We start from the raw sequence: 19,991 nt of genomic DNA on the forward strand, positions 1-19,991 counted from the left end.
GGGATAGGACCTGCCAGAGAGGAAAGTCTCTGCACCCAGAGAGGAAAAGCAAGCAAGCAAGAGACCAAAAAGAAATGCCAATAGTTTCTATCTCAGCAAGCTGCTCAGGTTGAAGGGTGAGATGAGGTGGATCTGGGCCCAGCAGAACTCTCTAGACAGAGTAAATGATGGAGGAGATGGAAGCCTACAGGATAAACACTGCATCCCCTTGGTTGCATCCCTATTTCTCTAGGCAGTATGGCATCCCACACCATGCCTCCCAGAGAGAAAGAGTATAAACCGGGATATCTGCCACTCCTCACCTCAGTAGCATAGAATGGGAGGGAAAGTTGGCAGCTACTTAAAGAAATAGTTGATCTTCACCTTGCTTAGGTCCCCGTTGATCCTACTTCCCGTTGTTGTTGCCATCGGTACCACTGCTGCTCCTGTGAAAGGCACAGTCCTGCCCCCAAACCCCATTTTCTTCCCAGAAGGGATGCTCTGGCACATGGGAAGAGCCACTCTATGGTACAGGTGAGCACTCGAGCACTCTCCTGCACAACAAAGAGCACGGCTGCACTGCTCTCTCAAGGATGTTTCTCATCCCTTTTGTAAGTGATGTCGAGAGCCAAGCAGGAGAGGCAGCCAGGGACTGCCCAGGTGTGTGAGGTGGAGGTCATTCATCTCTTCTTCTTCCTGTCATTTTCCTTCTCTTTCTACAATGATGTTTAAGGCGGCACTTACCATTCTCCTTTCGCAACCGAGAGATGAATTTTTTTGGTGGAATCACCCCAACTTTCTTCTTCTGAGTAGCAATACTATGGAACAGATCTGCTAGGCAAGTGAGGAGATTTTCCTTCTTTTTCTGCTGGGCCTTGTATGCCAGAACATTCTCCCGGAATGGCCGACAGAAGTACAGGGCTTGCAGGACGGAGTTACAGTAGCATGTGTTTCCGAACTGCAAAATCAGAACAGGGAGACCGACAGCAACACTCATTTAATCAATCTCTCTTGTGTCCACATTTTCTGCTTTTTGTTAAGTTACCACTACACAGCAACAAGATGTAAATCCTTACTGTATATAGGTCAAAGTAAAGGTTTCTATGTGGAGCTAGAGTTTTATTCTTTAGCTAGGAATAAAAATTACCTAATGCTAAACCGACTTCTCCAACTCTGTTTCAGCACTCAGCATTGCGTGCTTTTTAAAATTGTGTTTCTATTCCAGCAGTTCCAAAACCTGAAGTTAAAAGCAGCTCATCAAAATATATTGGTTGTGATCCAGGAAGCCTTTCATCAGTGATTTCCCTTTTCAGTTTTAAGAGGTTTTTGTGGTAAGGCATAATGTCTGCTTTACATATGGATCTCCTTTCCTTCTTCAGAACTCTCTGGAACTCCTCTGACACCATTCCATTGACAGTACAATCAAGATGATAACAATTGACCAGTTCAGTCAGTACAACTTAGTACTTGGAAGGTACTCAGCCAGTGTAATTTTGCTTAAATGACCAAATGTGTAACCTTCAAAATATCCCGGCCTCAACAGCCTGCTCAGCTCTTCTAAACTCAAGGGTGTGGCTTCCTTTATAGAATGAATTCATCATGTATTTGGTCTTCCTCTTTTCCTGTTGCTTTCAACTTTTCCAAACATTTTTGTCTTTTTCAGGAAATCTTACCTTCTCATCATGTGCCTAAAGTAGGACAGCTTCAGTTTTGTCATTTTTGCCTCTGGAGATAGTTCAGGCTTGATTTGCTAAAGGACCTACTTGCTCATCTTTCTGGCACTCCAGGGTATCTGCAAAGCTCTCCTCCACCATCATATTTCAAATGAATCCATTTTTCCCTGTCAGTTTTCTTCATGACCAAGCTTTCACATCCATACATAGTAATAGGGAATACAAATGTTAATGATCTTATTCTTGGTCTCCAAGGACACATCCTTACACTTCATTATCTTTCCTAATTCCTGCATTGCTGCCCTTCCAAGTCTCAGTCTTCTTCTAATTTCTTAGCTGCAGTCTGCATTTGGATTGATGATTGAATTGTCAACATTAAAGTTATGTAGTTCTTCTCTAGTCCTGTTTTTTGTCTTAATGTTCAACTGCAGTCCTGCTTTGGCACTTTCTTCTTACATTTTCACTAAACATTGTTTCAGGTTGTCACATACAGCACTGATGGTACCTGTCTGTCATGGGTTTGGAGGGAAAGTTCCATCCTATGGGGAGTGGAAGGCGGGACATCAGGGGGAGGAGCTGTACTGTATATATATTTGGAGCTTGTGTGAGGAGTGAGGAGTTGGAGTCTGTGTGTCAGACTGAGTACAACTGTTGGTCAGTTAGTACATACCTGATAGGTTCAGGTTTCTTTATAGGTAGCCAGAACTGATAGGTTCAGGGTCTGTGCTTTACTTTAGAGTGTTCTGTGTGAACCAAACTGTTGTGTGTATGTGATTGAGACTAAGCCACGTTACATTATCCTATTTACCTGATTTTTTATTTACCCTGTTTGTTATTTAAATAAACCTTGTTCTTTTGTTTGTTAAAAATCCATTCCTGGTCTGTGTGACTCCTTATAGGGAATGGTTGGTGGCAGCTTAATTAAAGTGTGGCATACTCCAGTAGGTCTGGGGTTGTCACATTGATTGGTGGCCAGCGTGTGGGATACAACTGGTCCAGTTGTCCAGTGGTCCAGCAAAGCCTTGGCAAGTGTGCCCAGAGCAAGGGGGGTCTAGTCAGGGACAATCTGAGGGCGCGTAGGTAATCTTCTAGGCTTACCTCACGGGGAGGTAGGCTAGTGGAAGAACGTGCACACTCAGATTGGGGACTAGATTAGGGAGCTCTGAGGCAACCCGTTTTGGCGGGAAAGAGCTGAGGCAAAGCTGTGTGAAGTAACAGTGATCTAGCCTGTCTGCTGAGAGGCCTAGCAGAGGGGGTGGATTCTGCCTGGCAACAGTTGCAAGTTAGTGCTGAAGGAACAGCAGCAATCTATAGAAGGCTGTTTCTGTGGCAAAAGGAAAAAAGTCGTCGCTTTATTTTGAGGCTTGACTTTTGAAGGCAGCCTGTTCTGGGGGGGGATTATGCCCTTGACTCGAAGCCAAATGGCAGAAATGGGGGAAGTAAGAGACCCACAGGTAGACCAAGGTTCTGAGGAGGAATTTGGCTCAGTGCAGGATGAGAGCACGGGAGAACAGAACCCAGAACTCAGAAAAAAGCTCCTAGCCCAACAGCATGAACTGAGGGTGAGGGAGATGGAGCAAAGGGAAAGGGAGAAACAAAGACAATTTGAATTAGAGAGAGAGTGAATGGCCATGAGGAGAAAAGAGATGGAACTGAAACATAGAATTAGAATGGCACAATTAGAATTAACATTCCTAAATAAGAAAAATAACAATTTATCAGTTGAAGAAATTTCGGAAAGAGAAAAGTATGAGGCTCAGGCCAGACAAAGTGAGCAAGATCTTGAAAAAGTAAAAGAGATAAAAGCTAGGGCTGAGGAAGAAATTTTACAGATCAGGGCTGAGTTTGAGGCTAAGCAAAAGGAGCTGGATTTGAGAATAAAAGAGAAGGAATTGCAGCTAGAAAAGAAACCAAAAGAAGGCACACAGGTTAAGGCACAACATCAAAACCTGAATTATTCTGAAGAAAACATGAGGGAAACATGGGACCCTAAGTACTCCAAAGGGTTAGTTCAGAGCCCGCCAAAAATGGGCGGCCATTTTGTTGATAAAACTTCTGGGCAGAGCCAGTCCAGACCTCAGATTTTGGAGGGAAAACCAAAACCAGATGAGAAAGACTCCAAGTACAGCAGAAAATGTTATTTCTGTCAAGGAAAGGGCCATCTAATCTCAGAGTGTGAGAAATTAAAGCAGCTAAAGGGAAATTTGCCTCATGATTTGAGTGGAACCAAGCCAAAAGCTGTGTTCTGTGTCCAGACAGAGCAAAGCTCCTTGTCACTGAGGGAGCCCGTTGCCATGGCTACTCAATCTGGAACAGTTACATCTGCTGATCAGGCTGGGGAAAATGGTCCTCTTGTGGAGGTCAAGCGCTGCTTACTAGTGAGAACAGATTCGCAGTTGTTTGAGACCGCAGGGGTGGATGTAGGAATACTTGACCATCAGTATAGGGGGCTAAGGGATACTTGTTCCCAGGTGACCCTGTGCCATCCAGACATTATTCCTAGGCAGTATATAATCCCAAATGAGAGCTTGAAGGTGGCAGGGATTGAGGGGCAGGTGATCTCACTGCCAGTAGCTGAGGTACCTGTGAGCTTTCAAGGCTGGAGGGGAGTTTGGCGGCTAGCGATTTCATCGACTCTGCCAACAGCCGTGCTCGTGGGAAATGACCTGGCTGAACATGTGAAACGGGTGCTAGTGATTACACGCTCACAAGCTACCACGGAGACAGTTCAGGGGGGTACTGACGAGCCCAAGGCTGAAGCAGATGAGGGTAGTTCCGAAGCTGTGGTGGAAACCTTAACCACAGACAGCAAATTTGGCCAAGAGCAAAAGGCAGACGCCACTCTCCGAAAGTGTTTTGAAAAGGTGACAGACACCCAGCTAACACCTGAAACCCCAGCGAGATTTCGTGAGAAAAAGGGAATTTTATATAGAGAGACCCTGATGAATATCTCAAAAGGGGGAGATGGGATCAGAAGTCAGCTAGTGGTACCTGAAAAGTATCGCCCCATGATCTTACAGAGGGGGCACTCTGACATGTTTGCTGCACACTTAGGGGTGAACAAAACACAGCAGAGAATCACACAAAATTTTTACTGGCCTGAAATAGGGAAGCAGATCAAGGAGTTCTGTAAACAATGTGATGTGTGTCAGAGGCAGGGGAATAACCGTGACAGGACCAAAGCGAAGTTGTGCCCTTTGCCTGTGATTGACACCCCGTTCAAATGTATAGGAGTGGATATTGTGGGACCTTTGCCCAAGGCCACAAAGAGGGGGAACCGGTTCATTCTCACCATTGTGGACCATGCCACGAGGTACCCCGAAGCCATACCCTTGACTAACATTGAAACTAACACAGTGGCAGATGCCTTGGTGGGGTATATGTCCAGGATGGGATTTGCCTCAGAAATAATCACAGATTTGGGCGCATCGTTTACATCAAAGCTCATGAAACGGTTATGGCAAATCTGTGGAATTAAGCACAAGGAAACCACTGCCTATCACCCCGAAAGTAATGGGTTAACGGAGAAGTTCAATGGGACTCTGATGCGCATGATTAGGGCTTACTTGGCAGAGAATCCAAACAATTGGGACCAGAAGCTGCAATCCCTTTTGTTTGCTTATCGATCAGTGCCCCAAGCCAGTACCGGGTTCAGTCCGTTTGAACTTTTGTTTGGGAGAAGGGTGAAAGGGCCACTTGATTTAATCAAACAAAATTGGGAGCAGATCACCCAGGATGACCCACAAGATGTTGTGACATATATAGACTCTTTAATGAATGACCTAAAGAGAAACCTAGAGCTAGCAGCAGAGAACCTGCAAGCTCAGAAGGTTAGACAGAAAACCTGGTATGACCAGCAAGCCAGGGAGAGGCACTTTAACCCAGGGGAGGAAGTGCTTTGGCCTAGGCCCTGCAAAGAGAACAAACTGCAGCTGGGTAGCCCAGAAATAAAATACTTGGGTCACATAGTAGGGGGAGGAGTGATCAAACCCCTAGAGGCCAAAATAGAAGCTGTTCGTGATTGGCCCAGACCCAACACCAAGAAAAAAGTCAAATCATTTCTTGGGTTGGTGGGCTACTACAGAAAGTTCATCCCGAGGTTTAGCGAGATAGCGGCTCCGCTGACCGATCTGACGCGGAAGAAGACTGATGACCGCATCCCGTGGACCAGTGACTGTGAGGAGGCGTTCCGGAGGTTGAAGGAGGCGCTCATCAATTATCCAGTGCTGCGTGCTCCAGACTTCGACCGGGAGTTCATCATCTACACCGATGCGTCTAACAGCGGGGTAGGAGCAGTTCTTTGCCAGGAGGATGAAAATGGTGACCAGCATCCAGTGTCCTACCTGAGTAGGAAACTCCAGAAAGGTGAGAGACATTTGGCAACCGTGGAAAAGGAGTGCCTGGCCATAGTATACGCGATCCAGAAGGCCAAACCTTACATCTGGGGAAGACATTTTATTCTGTGCACTGACCACTCACCACTGCAGTGGTTAAAGACAATGAAAACCCATAATAGTAAACTTATGAGGTGGGCTTTAAACCTGCAAGATTTTGACTTTGAAGTGAAGGTGGTCAGAGGGTCAATGAACTGTGTTGCTGACGCCTTGTCAAGAAGACCCGAAGAGTGAAGACGGCGAAGAAATATGGACTATGTATATTTTGGTGACCAAAAGTTAAATGTACCTGTTTTTTTTTTTTTGAACAGGCTTGGTTTGTATTAATAAAGGTAACTTAATGTATGGTAAATGTTAATGTTGAAATGCAGAAGTGTTATGTTTAACCTAGAGTGTAAGTATGGGTAAAATGTATAACTATTTTATGTGTTTGATCCTGGTTGTTTTTTGGAGAAAAGCACTTTAGCTTTTCCCCTGCAAAACAACTTATAAAGAGGGGAGGTGTCACATACAGCACTGATGGTACCTGTCTGTCATGGGTTTGGAGGGAAAGTTCCATCCTATGGGGAGTGGAAGGCGGGACATCAGGGGGAGGAGCTGTACTGTATATATATTTGGAGCTTGTGTGAGGAGTGAGGAGTTGGAGTCTGTGTGTCAGACTGAGTACAACTGTTGGTCAGTTAGTACATACCTGATAGGTTCAGGTTTCTTTATAGGTAGCCAGAACTGATAGGTTCAGGGTCTGTGCTTTACTTTAGAGTGTTCTGTGTGAACCAAACTGTTGTGTGTATGTGATTGAGACTAAGCCACGTTACATTATCCTATTTACCTGATTTTTTATTTACCCTGTTTGTTATTTAAATAAACCTTGTTCTTTTGTTTGTTAAAAATCCATTCCTGGTCTGTGTGACTCCTTATAGGGAATGGTTGGTGGCAGCTTAATTAAAGTGTGGCATACTCCAGTAGGTCTGGGGTTGTCACATTGATTATTGCTGCTTTTTGCCAGTAAGACAGTTTCATCTGCCTGTCTCAAATTAGTGATGTTTCTTCCACCAATTTTCACTTCTCCTTCATCTGAATCTAGTCCATATTATATGTTCTGTGTACAAACGAGGATATGCAATTTTAGGTAAATTGATGGCTTCTTTTGGGGTGGTGTATTGCCTGATTCCTATTGATATGTAAGCGGCTGCTAGTACTAGCATGTCTCCAACTTCAAAGATTGGAATAGAATCATGGCTGTGTGACACCCTTGCAACATTTACTGGGATGGGATGGGGAGGTAGAGAGATCTGTCTCTGATACTGTCTCTGGAGGCCATCCTACTGCAGGGACCCCTGGCTGACAGGCTTTGACTGAAGCTCCAGGCAAGATTATTTTCTTTTTAAGGCAGAGATGCATGACTTGTACCCCTACACAGGTCTCATGTGGGTCCGTGATTTGAGTGTGTGTTTGTGTAGGGTTGCTACTTAAACATAATTTTAAAAAGATGCATCGTCACAAAGGAAGACTGTGATTTATATAAGATTGCATATGTTAACTTCTGGCATAACACCAGGGCCCAGTTGGTATACAACATCAGGTCATGCTCCTAGACCTGATCTGGCCGACCCTTCTGTAGCTGAGCCATGGTTCAAGCTGCTCCTTGTGGGTGAGGGGTGCCATGACAGATTTCAAATGCATATCGAATATAACTTGCAAACCGGGCTGCATCAAGGATGTCTTCAGCTCTATCTAGCTGGCTGGACAGCTCAGTAGGATAGACATCTGGCTGCAGAGCCAGAGGTTGGGTGTTCAATTCTCTATTGTGTATTCCAAAAGCACCAACCTGTGTGGCCTTGGGCAAGCTGCACAGGCCCGGGATGCCCCCAGAAGAAGGGAAGGGTAAACAATAGAAAACCCTGAAAAGGGATTGCCGTAAGTCAGAACTGACTTGGCAGTGCATACACAGATACATACCTGACATATCTATCCCAGTATCATTGACACTGACTGGTAGCTGCTCTCTGGAGTTTCAGGAAGAAGATTGTTTTGTCTAGAGTTCCTTGGGATTGACATTACTCCCAGAAGTAGTCTTTTCCTGTTCTTTTCCTTCTGTTCTAACCGTCTTGTTATGTATCTCAAAGGTTGTCAATAGCTATTCTCACCAATCCTCGCCACAGAAGGATCAATATCTCAATGGCCACAGTTACCCTACCCCTGCCCTAGATCTTGTCTATCTGCTGCTTTCCCCCATAGTCCCCTGATCTGCTGTAGATCCCCCTTGCTTCATCTTTAAACTGTTTTCTGGGTTGTAACCTAGTAGCTCTACAAATATACTTTCCTCTGTCAACAACATCTCTAGAACAGAACAGTAATACTTACATTGACCAGTCCAAAATAGTGTTCATTGAGTGGAAATTGCTCTGGCCCAATGTCTTTTTCCAGAGCAGAGGCATTGGTGCCCTAAGGAAAACAAAAACACAAATTGGTTCTTTACTTCCATAGCAAAAGAGGATAAGAACAAAAATGTAGAAAACTTTCTGTTTCAAACTTGTCAGGTGCCATCAAGTTTCCTCTGACTTATGGCAACCCTATGAATGAGTTCTCTCCAAAATATCCGGTCCTCACAGTCCTGCTTAGCTCTTGCATACTCAAGCCTGTGGCTTCGTTTAGGGAGTCAACCCATCACATATTTGGTCTTGATCTTTTCCTGTTGCCTTCTGTTCTTTCTAGCATTATTGTCTTTTCCATTATTATCTTGTTTGAAACTACAACTCCTAGACTAGCAAGCCAGCATGGAAAACTGCAGGCTGTAATCCAAAAAAAAGTAACTTTCCCAAGCAGAAGAGTACCCTGAAAGGACAAGCTATTGCTCATAGCTCTCCCTTAAAGGTGCACCAAGCAGATCAATTCCCTTCGATTCTTCACAACATTCATAACATTGTTCCTAGCCAGTGAATGACATCAGCTAACCACAGTCCTTTAAAAGACTACTGTAGAACAAAATGGTTGCTACAAAGGGGAAACCAAATGATCAAGGGCTGGAGCAATATCTCTAAGAGGAAAGGTTACGATGTTTGGAGCTTTTGTCTTAGAGAAATGGCAGGCAAGCAGTGCATTAAATCATAAAACTATAGTTGTAGTGGATAACATTACGTATGGTCCGGAGATAGGGGGTAAGGAGAAGCCTTTGTACCTATCTCCGACAAGACTGCAGCATTATCCACCAAAAATGAAAGATGGGAGATTCAAAATCGAAAATAAGGACTTCTTCCGACTGAGGCCTGGATTCATTGAGCTAGCCTGATGTCTCTCAGTAAATAAATATTTTCAGAGAGCTGGAATAGCTGAATAAAAGACGAAGGCAAAGAGCTAGCTGGCTTCAACGGTAGATGGACTTGTTTGCAGTTGGCAGCTGGTAACAAACTTACTGGCCTTTAAAAAGAAAGTTTCATGTTGCTCTCCAAACAATTCCTCTCTTCAGCAATGAAACTGTAGGCTTTTTTTTTTAAAAAAAGAGTTTCATCTTCTAGTCAGAACACTTTTCCTAGGGCAAAAGGGGGGGTTATGTACTCCATCCCATAATTTCTCACCAAAAACAAAGACCTGTATTGAATAGTTTCACAGACCCCTCAGTTCCTCTGTCCACCTGAGCCCTTCCCAAGAGAAGTTGCTGGAGGCAATATAATGTGATAGTCATCCATTGTGGGCAATTCCCTCCCCACCCCCGGGCACAGGTCCAATGAATACCTTCTTCAAATTATGTCACTGATATCTCAGGGAGTATCAAGTGTAGTGAAGCACTTTGTCCAGTATATCTCTCTGGTAGGCCCTACGTCAGCCCTCACTAAACAAAGACACTGCAGAGCTTCATTGGAACATTCTGCTGCACTGAAAACAATCACAAACATTCAAACTTGCAACCCTGAGCCTTTTTAAAGACACAATGGCACCAATGGCACTTGAAAAGGGTCCTTGTTCTGGATTATAGCTCCCAGTGGGTGAGTAGAGGACTTCTGGGAGTTGTTAATTCAAAAAAGTACATTTTTCTAAGTTACGAGCTTATGTTCTGAGGTTAACTTTATTTATTTATTTATTTATTTATTTATTTATTTATTTATTTATTTATTTATTTATTTATTTATTTGGATGTATATACTGCGCCGTTAGTGTCAAAGCACTTTGCATAGAAGGACTGTGCAATTCAGAGGGTGACTACATGGACATTTAGCCTGCTGTTTGGTCCACTACAGGGACAGACTAGTTCATTCCTGAAGATGGCAATCAGAAGATATCTTTGCCCTTTCTTACCTACACTTTTCCAGCCCCTGTCAAGGGTTTCTCCTTTTTTTTGTTTGGGTAAGATCACTCTGTTTTGGTCCACTTCCAGTGTGTGAGATAGCTAGAAATGAAACAAAAGTGAGCCTTTTTGTTGCCATTTTGCTAATATTTTGAAGTGGCTTAAAAAGAAAGCCACTTCAGGATACTGGCAAATTAAACACTTCCTTAGCTTCGTGGAGTTGCTGAGGAAGTGGGGGAAACAATATATTAGGGCAGTGCATATGCACTATGTCACTTTAAAAAAATAAAAGATAAACAGAATACTTCTTCTCAGAAGCTGGAGGAGACAGAAGGGAGCAATGAGAGGCATTTCTGTTTGCTTTTCTCTTAAAGATCTGCTCAGGAGTCTGTCCAATTCAGATTGCATCAAATGTCATCCCAGACCTCCTAGCGACCCTGTTTCATCCATACCAGCCTACTCCAGCCAAGCCATGTAGCCAAGCCTTCAATCTCCGTCCATATGGTCCCAACTATGCTCAGAGAATCTGCAGCCAGGGCTAATTCGCAACATTTTGCTGTCTGAGACAAGGACAAAAGACCTGCTAACTGATAGATGAATTGCATTTCAACATGACTGACAGTGTTCTCTCATGCACCTAAGAGCACCCAATTAGGGATGGGCATGAAGCACTTCGTGCCGTGTTATTTAAGTTGTTAGTGTGGCACCACAGGTGCCATGTGTTCACTTTCCCCACCCCATCCCTGGCCAGCTCCCTCACTGACCTGCCCGTGTGCACTGCTCCTTCCCTCCCCATAACATGATCTTCCATTTCAGCAGGAACATGGACATCCCTTCTCTGCCTCCTCCAACAGCTGCCAATTCATAGGCAGCACTGCAGAAATCCGTGCCCTGCCTTCAAATCTGAGTGGGCAGCTGCTGGAGGGGGCATGTTAAATGCTTCTATCCTGCGTTTTCACATGCAGCTCCCCACCCCTTTGTGTTTTTACTACAGCTCTAGAAATGCCAGAGCCATCATGGGTAACTTTTTCCCACCCTGCTCTTGGGTCAAATTTATGATGCTGGCAATATCATGTAAAGTGCTTTCTGATCTGGATTCCAGCATTCTTCTGAGAGCATTTTGCTTTCGACACAATCAAGACACTGGATAAGACCAAGGAAAACATGGAAGAAGACCCTTGGCAGTTACCTCAACACTGTGGAGTCCTCCATTCTCATGTGGTGTAAAACTAGGTTACAAGGTCACTAAAAGACCAGAATTCAGAGAAGCCATTTTTACAAATATAATGATAGCTCTGTTTTTTTAACCTACTGAAATCTATGATACTAAAGATGTTGCAACAAAGGTTTTTATCTTATACAGAGCAAGAAATGCTTAATATTCAAACTGAATTCCAAAAATGAAGAGGCACTTAAGATCATATTGCAAATATACACTGGCTACTGGAGCACACCAAAGAATTTCAGAAGAATCCGTTTATGCTTATTAAAGTATATAGCAAAGTTTTTGATTATTTGGATTATGATATGTTATGGGTTGTTCTGAAAGAAATGGGTGTGCCTCAGCACTTGATTGCCCTGATGCATACATAACCTGTATTGTGGAAAAGAAATTACTGTTAGGACGGAATGTGGAGAAACAGAGTGGTTTTCTATAGACAAAGGTGTCAGACAAGGTGTATATTATCTCCCTATCTGTTCTACCCGTATGCAGAACATATCATACAGAAAGATGGACTAGATTCAGGTAAGAGTGAAAATTGTGGAAGAAACATCAATATTTAAGATATGCAAATGACATCATTTTGCTGGCAGAATGTAGCAATGATTTGAAATGACTTCTGATGAAAGTGAAAGAAGAAAATGCCAACGCAGGACTGCAGTTGAACATTAAGGAGATGAAATTCATGACTAATGGCAAATTACACAATTTAAGGCTGATAACTATGAAATTGAAATTGGTAAATATTTTGCAAATCTGATGACAGCTCTATTTTAGCCTACTGGTTCCAAATATAATCATACGCTGATAAGAATTTGTATGGTGTAATGATTATTAGATTGTTTGATTAGAGCTATGGTGAAACAGTTAAGCATTATTTTGCAATGAAACTCACTGGGTAATCTTTCTGAAGCATACTTTTTACCTGTAACTACTTCACAGAGTTGCTGTGTAAGTAAAGGGGGAGTTAGGTACACTTCCCAGTGCTCCTTGATGGAAGGGCAGGACAAAAAAAAATTAAACATATAAACCACAAGATAATTTTTATGTCCTTGATGTTGTCTAGTATAACATTCCCTAAGATTTTCAGGTGTATAAATAATAATCTCTTGTCTACCACACCTGGCATTTATATCATGCTTTAGTTCAAAGCACTTTAGATAAATTAATTTACTAATCCTTATAAGAGAGGATAAGGAAAGACAGTGCTTTTATCCGCACAGGGCAGTGAATCTTAGGCTGAGAAAGAAAATGTGGTAATCAGGATGAGTCTGCTATTGATAATGGAGATTCTTTTCAGTGGTCATCGCCCCTGACAAAGGTAGCCTCTGCAAATCAAGAAAAGTTGTATTCAAAATACAGCATTTGTTAGAATTAAAATTAAATTAAAATTTGTCAACAAGTCATGAAGTCCTTTTTCAGAGAATAGGAAAAATAGTTCCTATCTTTACATCCAGCAGTAGTACACAGAAAGAATACATTTCCGTGTGGCTGTGGTAGATACTGTACCTACTTCACAGTTGTGTCCATGAAGAATAAATCAATCAATCAAGAATAAATCAGCCTCTTCCATGCCTGGAACAATTTTGGAATTCTTGAGAAAATTCTTCTTTTTAACATTTTCTGAAGTATGTAAAAAGATGAGTACTTCAATGTATTCGCGAAGGCTTTCACGGCCGGGATCTAATGGTTGTCGTGGGTTTTTCGGGCTCTTTGGCCGTGTTCTGAAGGTGGGAGGTGGGAGGAAATTATGTCCCAACAGCCTCCCAAATATCAGGTGAACAAGATTTTTCAGCTGGAAAAATAATGCTTTAAAAGGGAAAGGCACGAGAGCAGCATGTGTCTTTATGATCGGGAGTAGAATGTGTAGCCCTCAGACTTCTGCAAGTTGCTCACTCCTGCTTTAAATAAATAGCAAAACACTATTCTTTTGCACGTTATCACCATTTGACACCCTGTTCACCTGTTTATTCACTCTCTGATGTTCATATTCCATTTTTAAATGAATTATCAAGGTCAATGGTCCCTCTAATTTTCAGCCCCACTGAAAAGGGTTTCATCAAGACTTTATTTACATAAACACTTGCCAACCAAGGAAAAATTTTTGCACATCTGATTGAATAGATTAATCCATAAAAGCCTATGCCATAATAGATGTATTAGTCTTCACAGTGCTACAGAATTCTGTATTGTTTTTGCTGCAAAGGACTAACATAGGCTGTTATTAAAAACCGTGTTGTAAGTTGTATCCTGTTTCATAGAACTTGCAGCTCCTTGGTCTGCTTCTTTTTGGTTTGTATCTTCTACTAACATGCAGTGTAAGAGAGATGTAGGTCAACTTCCTTTCTTCCAGTTTGTTACCTGTCAACATTCTGAGGCCAGAAGCAGATGTTACAAGCAGCCCCTAATTAGAGCTGAAAGCACAATGTTGCAGAGAGGTGACTGAGGCAGTCTTTGCTAGTCTGTGAAATCACACTTCAGAGAATTCCTGGGCTTATGTCCTAGAGACCAATCACCAAACAAACCAAGCTGATTGGTAGAATCCAGCAAGTGAGTGGACTTAATGTTCTGACATGCAGATGCTTTCATTAGTTAAAATTTTCCTTCTTCTAGCCATGGGTGATCTCTAATGTCTGTTTCTGGCCTGAGCGGCTGCCTTCAGCATCCAGCAGCTGCCTCTATTGTTGATCTGTTTCCTTGTGAACAGTTAGGGTCTCTGTCTTTACTTTTTCCCCCAAGTTTTCATAACATTCCTTCCAGGAATATATCTCTTTCCTCTTGAATGAAAAGAATTTGCCATATGCAAGCACATATCTGTGTATGTACAGAAACACTTCTTCCAAAGTCTGGTTTCTTATGTTTTCCATGGAGTTGTGGGAAAATTGCCTAGGTGTAGCATCTCTACATTTAAAATTCTCAGGCCATTAGGTCATTCTGTCAAACTGATACCCAAGAAACTTATAACTCTGATTTATGAACAATGATAAAGACAGGAGAGGGGATTTGCTGCTTGGGTAACAGCCTATCCTCCATACTACAGTACTTTACCCAGGCTTCCTGCTCTGGAGAGGACACTTCTCGATACAGAGCATGTTACTGTGGTCTCTCAAGACTGAAGGATGCCTATGATGATGATGAAAGACAGATGGATGAATGATCAGTACGAAGAAAACTTGCAAAATAACCACAATGACTTCCAATTGCAGAAGTGAACTAAGGAAATATCTGGAAATTATAGAAAATCTTTTCCAGGAAATTTAGTATATAATCATAATAAGATACAATTTACTACAGATGAAAAGAAGGATGTCTTGATATCCTGTGCAGCTGAAATGATTTTTGATAAACTACCTGGCATTATAAAGATGATGCCCATTACAACAATGAAGGACAAGCTGCTCTAACATCTAAAGTTGAAAAGCAACAAGAACTAGTAAGGAAAGCAAATCACTTGGACCAGATGAAATGAGAAGAGAATTTCTAAAAGCCATAGGAGAGAACGGTATTTAAATGCTTAAAAAGTTATTTAATATGGTATATAACCAAGGAAAATTCCTACAGAATGATCACAGTCAACATCTGTGCCAATTTCATTAAGTTGTAAAGATCTTTCTTTGAATTAATTACAAAAGAATTAAAATAAAATCTGAGGTAATACAAGAAATAAACAGTTTGGATTTAGGCCAGGAGTGAGCACAAGACGAGTATCTCTTAATTTAAAAGTTTCAGCAGGAAAATGTTTGGATGTATGACAAGATAGTTATATATGTTTTATTGATGTTGAAAAACCATTTCATAGAGTTCACCATCATAAATTAACAGAAATATTGTATCAATTACATATGATGGACAGTATATTGAGTACATGTAGAGTAGGGAACTTATACTGGGAACAAACAGCTAAGACTAAAATAGGTGGAAAATTAACTAATGAAGCAGAAATTAGAAGAACCATCCATCAAAGATGTCTCTTGCCACAAATGTTTAATATTTATTCAGGAAAAGTTATGCAAAGTGCTCTTACACATACACCTGAGTGCATTAAAGCCAATAATGTACTCTTAACTAATGTAAGCTATACTGATGACACAGTCCTTATATTGAGTCACAAAAGAAAGAAATGGGACTATCAATGCCAAAAACACAAAATCAGTGATGAGAAGTAGAGATAATATTAATATAAATATTATATGTAACACCTACAGACCACATAGACAAAGACATGTATCTGGAATGCTTAACTGGCAACCATATGGACTGAAATATAGAAATAAACAAAAATAGAAATTTCTAGAACAACCTTCATGAAGCTGAAGAAAATGCTATATAACAAGCAACTTAATATATTTTTGAGACTTAGAATGCTGAAGTGTTACATATGGTCAGCCCTCCTATATGGAGGTGAAATTTGGACTACCAAGAGAGAGTACTCAATAAAATAGACTCTTCTGACGAATTTTTCACATCCCATGGATGGACAGAGTAAAGAATGGAGAAGTACTTCATTGTTTAGGACAGTGGTTCTCAACCGTGGATCTCCAGATGTTTTGGACTAAAACTCCCAGAAGCCTTCTAGCTGTGCTTGCCAGGATTTATGGGAGTTGTTGTCCCAAGGTTGGGAACCATTGATTTAAGAGAGAAAAGAAGAAGAAAAGTTGATTATTAAGAAACACAAGCTCTCATATTTTGGACACAATTTGTCATGATAAGTATAATGTGCTGCACTCTTGTCACTCTTGAAGAGAAGATTGAGGGTAAATATAGATTACTTGGTTGGGTAATATCAGAGACTGGCTGGACCTGAATAGAAAACAACTAATCCACACAGCAAGTGATGGGTGGAGCCACGATGGTAGCCACCCTCAGCAACGGAGGCTATACCTAAAAAGACATATTCCCCATTCTTTCTGCCTTTGTTCTTTTACACGTCTCTTGCTCCTTCAGTCTTTAAAACATATTTTCCAGAGTGGTAGCCATTTTAGGGCTTGGCAAAACAGGCTCCATTGGAGAGGGCTGTACTGGGTTAAATAAGGATTGTGCAAGTTTGAGTCAGGGACCCAGAAAGTTATGGGTAAGAATACTCTGGGGCCAGGCTGGTTTGTACTTGCACTTACGTTGTCTGGTTGCCAACAAAAGGAGAGAGCCAGCCCATCCCCACAGTGGACCAAACAGTGAGACAAAAGTCGATGTAGTCATGCCCTTAGTTTGTGTAGCAGAAACAACAGCTGATGATTGCCAGCGATGCTCTGCTGCATTCTACACCGTACAAAATGGCCCAGTGTCTATGCAAAGAATATAGATAAACAAATCTGACATTCAAAGTGGCAGTATTCAAAGATCTATTAAAAGGGACATAAACTGATATTACTGGTTACCTAGTCCCAAGGGTGAAGGTGGGGAAAGTCCAATGTGCATTGTATGTAGTTATTATTGAATTTGTATTTTAGTTTTAATATTAAATAAAACATTAATAAAGATCTATGTGTAAACACCTAACCTACCAGGACACTCTTATTAGCAGCTATCCTTAAACAAAAGAATTTCAAAGACAAATGGCAATGTGAAAGTTCTGGACCTCAGTTCATCAAGAGATTCAAGTTTATTAGCTATGGCTTAAACTGTTAGATCCTTTTATCACTAATCTAATACTAGAACTGCAGATCTGGAAGGGACCCTATGGATCATTAAGTCCAACCCCTGTCAAAGAGGCACAGTGAGTAACTCCCAACCTCTGGCTCCCCAGCCAGATACCACACTACATGTGTTGATCATTTACCAGTGCAAGGATGTCTGTCCTATCACACTGCCACCACTTTATGAATAGCTCAGTGTTGGGATAATTCTCACCATCTGACCTTTCTGCATTTCATTCACTGAGAGCTCATTGTTAACAATCGACCTCCCAACACCACATGTGCATATACACCCATCAACTGTGGCTAACATTTCATGCATCTGATGAAATGCCCTCTTCCACCAATGCTTATGCCATGATAAATCTGCCAGATCTTTCAGGTGCCACAGGACATGTTATTGTTCTTAGATCATCTTTGCTGCTTTACCCTAATAATCTTGCTGGCTTTTGTTGTTTGTACTCTTGTGAGAATCCACAGTGCATTTATAGTCTACATCAGTGGTTCCCAACCTTGCATAACTCAAGTGTACTTGGACTGCAGTTCCCAAAAGCCTTCACCACCAGCTGTGCTGGCAGAGTTTCTGGGAGATGCAGTCCAAGAACCCCTAGGTTACCCGAGGTTGAGAACTATTGGTCCTACATGCATGTGTCTACTGTAGCCAGTTTACCTATGCAAAAAAATCTATTGCTCACGTGATCTCTACTTGTCAGTACTATGAGGTGAGGAATGGGGAGATCCATGAAAGACTAAGGGGCCTTTTTTCTGCTTGACATATTTACCCCTTAAAGTAAAGGAGGCACAATTTGGCAGCTACTGTAGGTCTCATACCAATCACTCCATGTTTCTGATTAAGCACCAGGCTGGTAGTCACAGATAAGCAAAAACTGTATGCAGGAGAGTGAGCAGGCAGATGAGGGAATGGTGGAGCATTCCATACTTCCTTTGCATGGAAATAGTGTTCTGCTGCTCCCTTCCCAGTCCTCACCAAGTTGGTTAAAAAAAATTTATAGGCTAGCAACCTGGTATGCAGATTAATGATAAGGTCAGATCATTAAAAACAATTACATGGATTTATGTGCTAGCTACGCATATCATTTATACCCCAACCCACAAAAGATGCGACTTGTTCTATGATGCATCATTATTACTCATTATTTAACACACCCCTTACTTCCTTCATTAACCTTGAATATATCTAAAAGTAGGCTTTTAAAACTCACTAGCAATTTTCTTCCTTTACTTCCTCCTTCTCTGTGTCTATCTGTCTGATGATATAGTTGTGACCGTATGAGTCCAAACCATACAGTTCTGGCATTATAAATGCAGGCCATACAAAGCCTTGCCCCCATGGAAACAAACATCTAGCACCATGTTTAAATATGGCTCCTGGGTGTCTTAATGATGGCAGGAGGAAGCAGCTGCATGTCTTTGAAATTGTTTTTTCAATAGTTCATGGAAATTAATTTTCTTAGCTCTTCACCAGCATGTGGACTGAATTAGCATTTTCAAATGATGGTGAGTCTATCTGTAAAAATCAGTCTGGCTTTGGCCCTCAAACAATCCATTCAATCTTCTACTTACTATAGAACAGAATTAGTGTCCTGTTTTGTGCCTTCACAGATGAGAAAGAAGAGAGGACACGTGGAATGTATGAGCATCCAGTGGGAGTGTTATGTGCAGGGCAGAATCCTGTTCACAAAAGTGGAGCATAACAGTTCCATGTCCAGAATATTTCATAAATCTATGTTGGCTCCAGCCTGTCGATATGCAAGCTGGAGATCACCTTGTTGAAACAAAGGTGTTTTCCACTGATCCAAAGGGTTAGGAAATTCCCTCTTGTTCAAGTTGTGGAAACCAAGGAACTGCACAAAGAATGGATCTCACCATGTGTGATTCAGAAACACTAGGACACTGATCACAGTTTATGGACCTGGGAACCACTGACTATGGACCTTCAGGCCCCATAGAAATGTGTAATACCCAGCACTGAACCGTATAGTGTTCAAACATTGGTTTTAAAAATACAGAAAAATACACAGCAGTGTACAGCACAGAATCATATTCAATGTGAAGTTTATTCAGTCTACACATTCTTACCATAGGGGCTGATAAACACGGCAACATGCCTAGCATCCCAAGTACTGTAGTCATAATTTACATGATACCATCAGAAGCTATTATGACATATTGAAAGTTTGCACTGAATCTAAACAGACAATTTTATCTCTTGTTCAGAACTGTGAAAGGAGGAATGAAAGGGGCAGGAAGCAGCTTAGAGCAGAAATAGATTTTAAATGGCATATATACATACACATTCACTTTGCAGTGAAACTGCAGCAAGTAATTAATTCAGTGAGGATTTGGTGAGTCAGCTTTTCCATAAATTCCATTGATTCAATGACCTACTCTTGCTGTGACTTTCTACACTAAGCAACAGGATTTCAGCGAGAGAGTCTGAAGCTGAATATGAGATTATGAGCGATGGAGAAATATGTACTGCAATGGAATTTGGAAACTACCAGTCAATGAGATATCCCCAAGCCTACTACAGGAGGCGAAAGCGAAAGCGTTCTCTCATGGCTGCTCCCAATAGCTACTATTAAGGGACAGAGCCGCCTCTGAATTTGGGAGCTTCCATAGAATCATCATGACTGAAACTATTCAGAACCATTTCCCCTTTTCACCAAACTATTGGCTTTCTTTCTCCTTTTTTCTTTTCTTTGCTATTCCATCTTGGTAATCCTCTCTTTAAATTAATTGTTTTAAATTGAAATTGTAATTGTAATTTTATGATTTTATATATTT

General features: G+C 41.6%; 1 protein-coding gene across 1 annotated transcript in view; it reads right to left on the reverse strand.

Annotated features, from left to right (window-relative positions):
• USP46 (ubiquitin specific peptidase 46) overlaps window positions 1–19,991 on the reverse strand; it is a 50,493-nt gene that overhangs the window by 14,601 nt on the left and 15,901 nt on the right. The window contains exons 2-3 of the mRNA XM_073001266.2: window positions 8,411–8,491; window positions 724–937 (exon numbers count right to left, since the gene is read on the reverse strand). Of these exons, the coding sequence (XP_072857367.1) occupies window positions 724–937; window positions 8,411–8,491 (295 nt within the window). The remainder of the gene's footprint in view (window positions 1–723; window positions 938–8,410; window positions 8,492–19,991) is intronic.

Source organism: Pogona vitticeps, chromosome 5 (assembly GCF_051106095.1).
Source record: "Pogona vitticeps strain Pit_001003342236 chromosome 5, PviZW2.1, whole genome shotgun sequence".
NCBI lineage: Eukaryota > Metazoa > Chordata > Lepidosauria > Squamata > Agamidae > Pogona > Pogona vitticeps.